Source organism: Olea europaea, unplaced genomic scaffold (genome assembly GCF_002742605.1).
Source record: "Olea europaea var. sylvestris unplaced genomic scaffold, O_europaea_v1 scaffold1656, whole genome shotgun sequence".
NCBI classification, from domain to species: Eukaryota; Viridiplantae; Streptophyta; class Magnoliopsida; order Lamiales; family Oleaceae; genus Olea; species Olea europaea.
In genome coordinates, this window is record NW_019234221.1 from 237,385 (window position 1) to 239,264 (window position 1,880).

The following is a 1,880-nucleotide window of genomic DNA, read 5'->3' on the forward strand; positions in this document are numbered from 1 at the left end:
GTCCGTCGTAGAGGATATGTAGAAGATGCAGTCATCGTAAGTGAAATGTTTGTGTACATATAGTAGTGCTATAAAATCCATATAGGTGATGGATATTTTTTGGGGTGATCACCATTTTGTATAATAGTTGTCTACGATATATATTGGAGTTATGACTTTCTTTTGTTGTGATTACCATTTTGCCTGCTCCAATGACTTAGGAGAACGAGTCATTCATGGGTTGCTTTTGTATCCATTACCATATTGTGTCTACAATGATTAAGAAAATTCTAGTGATGAAATAGATATGTGCTTGGTCACTTATATGATGAACAAAATGATATCGTAGTGAAATGCTCATAATAATATACATAAGCACCATTTCCCTTGTTGGTAGTTATACTCCAAACCTGGCCTCTCTTGTTTGTATCCATTATGACATTCTAAAATGAAGTGTTGTTTGTATTTAGTGAATGCCCATACAAATTTTCCTGTTTGTGCGCTATAAAATTTTGAATGACTAGAATAATATAAGAGAAAAATCACAAAAAATGGAATGAATCCGTATAAAGGATTCAAAATGTATTACAAACTTAATTTTACAACAAGCAATTGCAAATAAGTGATATCAAGAGAGAACGAAGAAAGAAACAGAAAGAAGTAGAGGTCAAAAATATATTCGACAACATTTAAAACAAGAGGTAGAAATCAAGTAATACAAAAGAAAAAAAATTCAAAACATTGATAATTCATGTTATCAGGGCATTTGATGATCGGAATACACAATGTCATTCAAGTATACGTGTCACTTAAAGATGTCGAATTCTGACATGTTTGCTTGTTATGTCCAGAACCCCCACATCAGTCGCATTTTCATCTCAACGTCGACCTTTTAGTTCTTGACCGTTGACGTTGGGTAGGAGGTCGACCTGGTGCTCTACGTATATTCGGGGGCAAAATTTCGACGGAACAAATAGACTGAGGAACAACCCAATCTGACTCTCGACCAACGGGATGAAGAACTTCGTTGTACGCAGCTCGCCAATATTTTGTGGTGTAGTAAGGGAAGCACAAATCATACAATGATTTTTCTTCTGCGTAAGCAGCTCGGGATGCATGTGAACATAGGATTTGTCGCATCTGAAACTCTCGAAATGAATATGTGTTACCTATAAGGTCGACAGTACAAAGTTCGGTAGCTATACCTATCTCAAAAACGAGTTCGTCCAAATTTCGTACTGGTAAAGTTGCACCGGCGTTGAATGATTTTCTGAATTCATCATCAATGCATGTGAACATAGGATTTGTCGCATCTGAAACTCTCGACATGAATATGTGTTACCTATAAGGTCGACAGTACAAAGTTCGGTAGCTATACCTATCTCAAAAACGAGTTCGTCCAAATTTCGTACTGGTAAAGTTGCACCGGCGTTGAATGATTTTCTGAATTCATCATCAATTTTTGGTGTCACAGTCGTACTACATTTCGTGGATGCACTTTTTCTCTCGTAAAACCATCGTTGCATCAATGACGTAATATTTTCGATCAACGAGATTATAGGGAAACTTCTTTGTCTCCTTAGGACTGAATTTAGTGACTCCGCAATGTTATTCGTCATAACGTTATACCGATTACCAACAAAATGTGCCCGAGACCAGGTGGATATACCGGCACGTTCCAAGTAAGATGCCATTGACGGTCAAATGGTTCTTATCTGTGTCATGAACTGATCAAATTCCAATACGTGGTATGCTAGCGCTGCCCCCTTGAATAAGAAGATGACATTGCTACTGCTATACCTAGCAATAAGATTTTTCTCGATATGCCAAATGCAGACACCGTGGTGAGAAAGTGGGAACAACCTCGTAATTGCCCGCTTAATACTCTTCTTCCTGTCCGA

General features: G+C 37.7%; 1 protein-coding gene across 1 annotated transcript; it reads right to left on the bottom strand.

Moving 5' to 3' along the window:
- Positions 1-213: 213 nt before the first annotated feature.
- Positions 214-1,673, bottom strand: LOC111377428. The gene is made up of 4 exons (XM_023000520.1): positions 1,358-1,673; positions 970-1,292; positions 351-422; positions 214-249 (listed from the first exon to the last, which is right to left on the bottom strand). Exons 1-4 carry the CDS (start codon positions 1,671-1,673, stop codon positions 214-216), a joined length of 747 nt encoding a protein of 248 aa, XP_022856288.1.
- Between the last annotated feature and the right edge of the window lie 207 nt (positions 1,674-1,880).

What these genes read in the sequence shown, in the direction of transcription:
- LOC111377428 (XM_023000520.1), bottom strand. Translation starts at nt 1,673, where the DNA reads ATGGCATCTTACTTGGAACGTGCCGGTATATCCACCTGGTCTCGGGCA. An exon ending in CGAACTCGTTTTTGAGATAG is followed by an intron (nt 1,293 to 1,357) that starts GTATAGCTACCG and finishes CGAGAGTTTCAG; the next exon opens with ATGCGACAAATCCTATGTTC. An exon ending in TTGGTCGAGAGTCAGATTGG is followed by an intron (nt 423 to 969) that starts GTTGTTCCTCAG and finishes ACTTCATTTTAG; the next exon opens with AATGTCATAATGGATACAAA.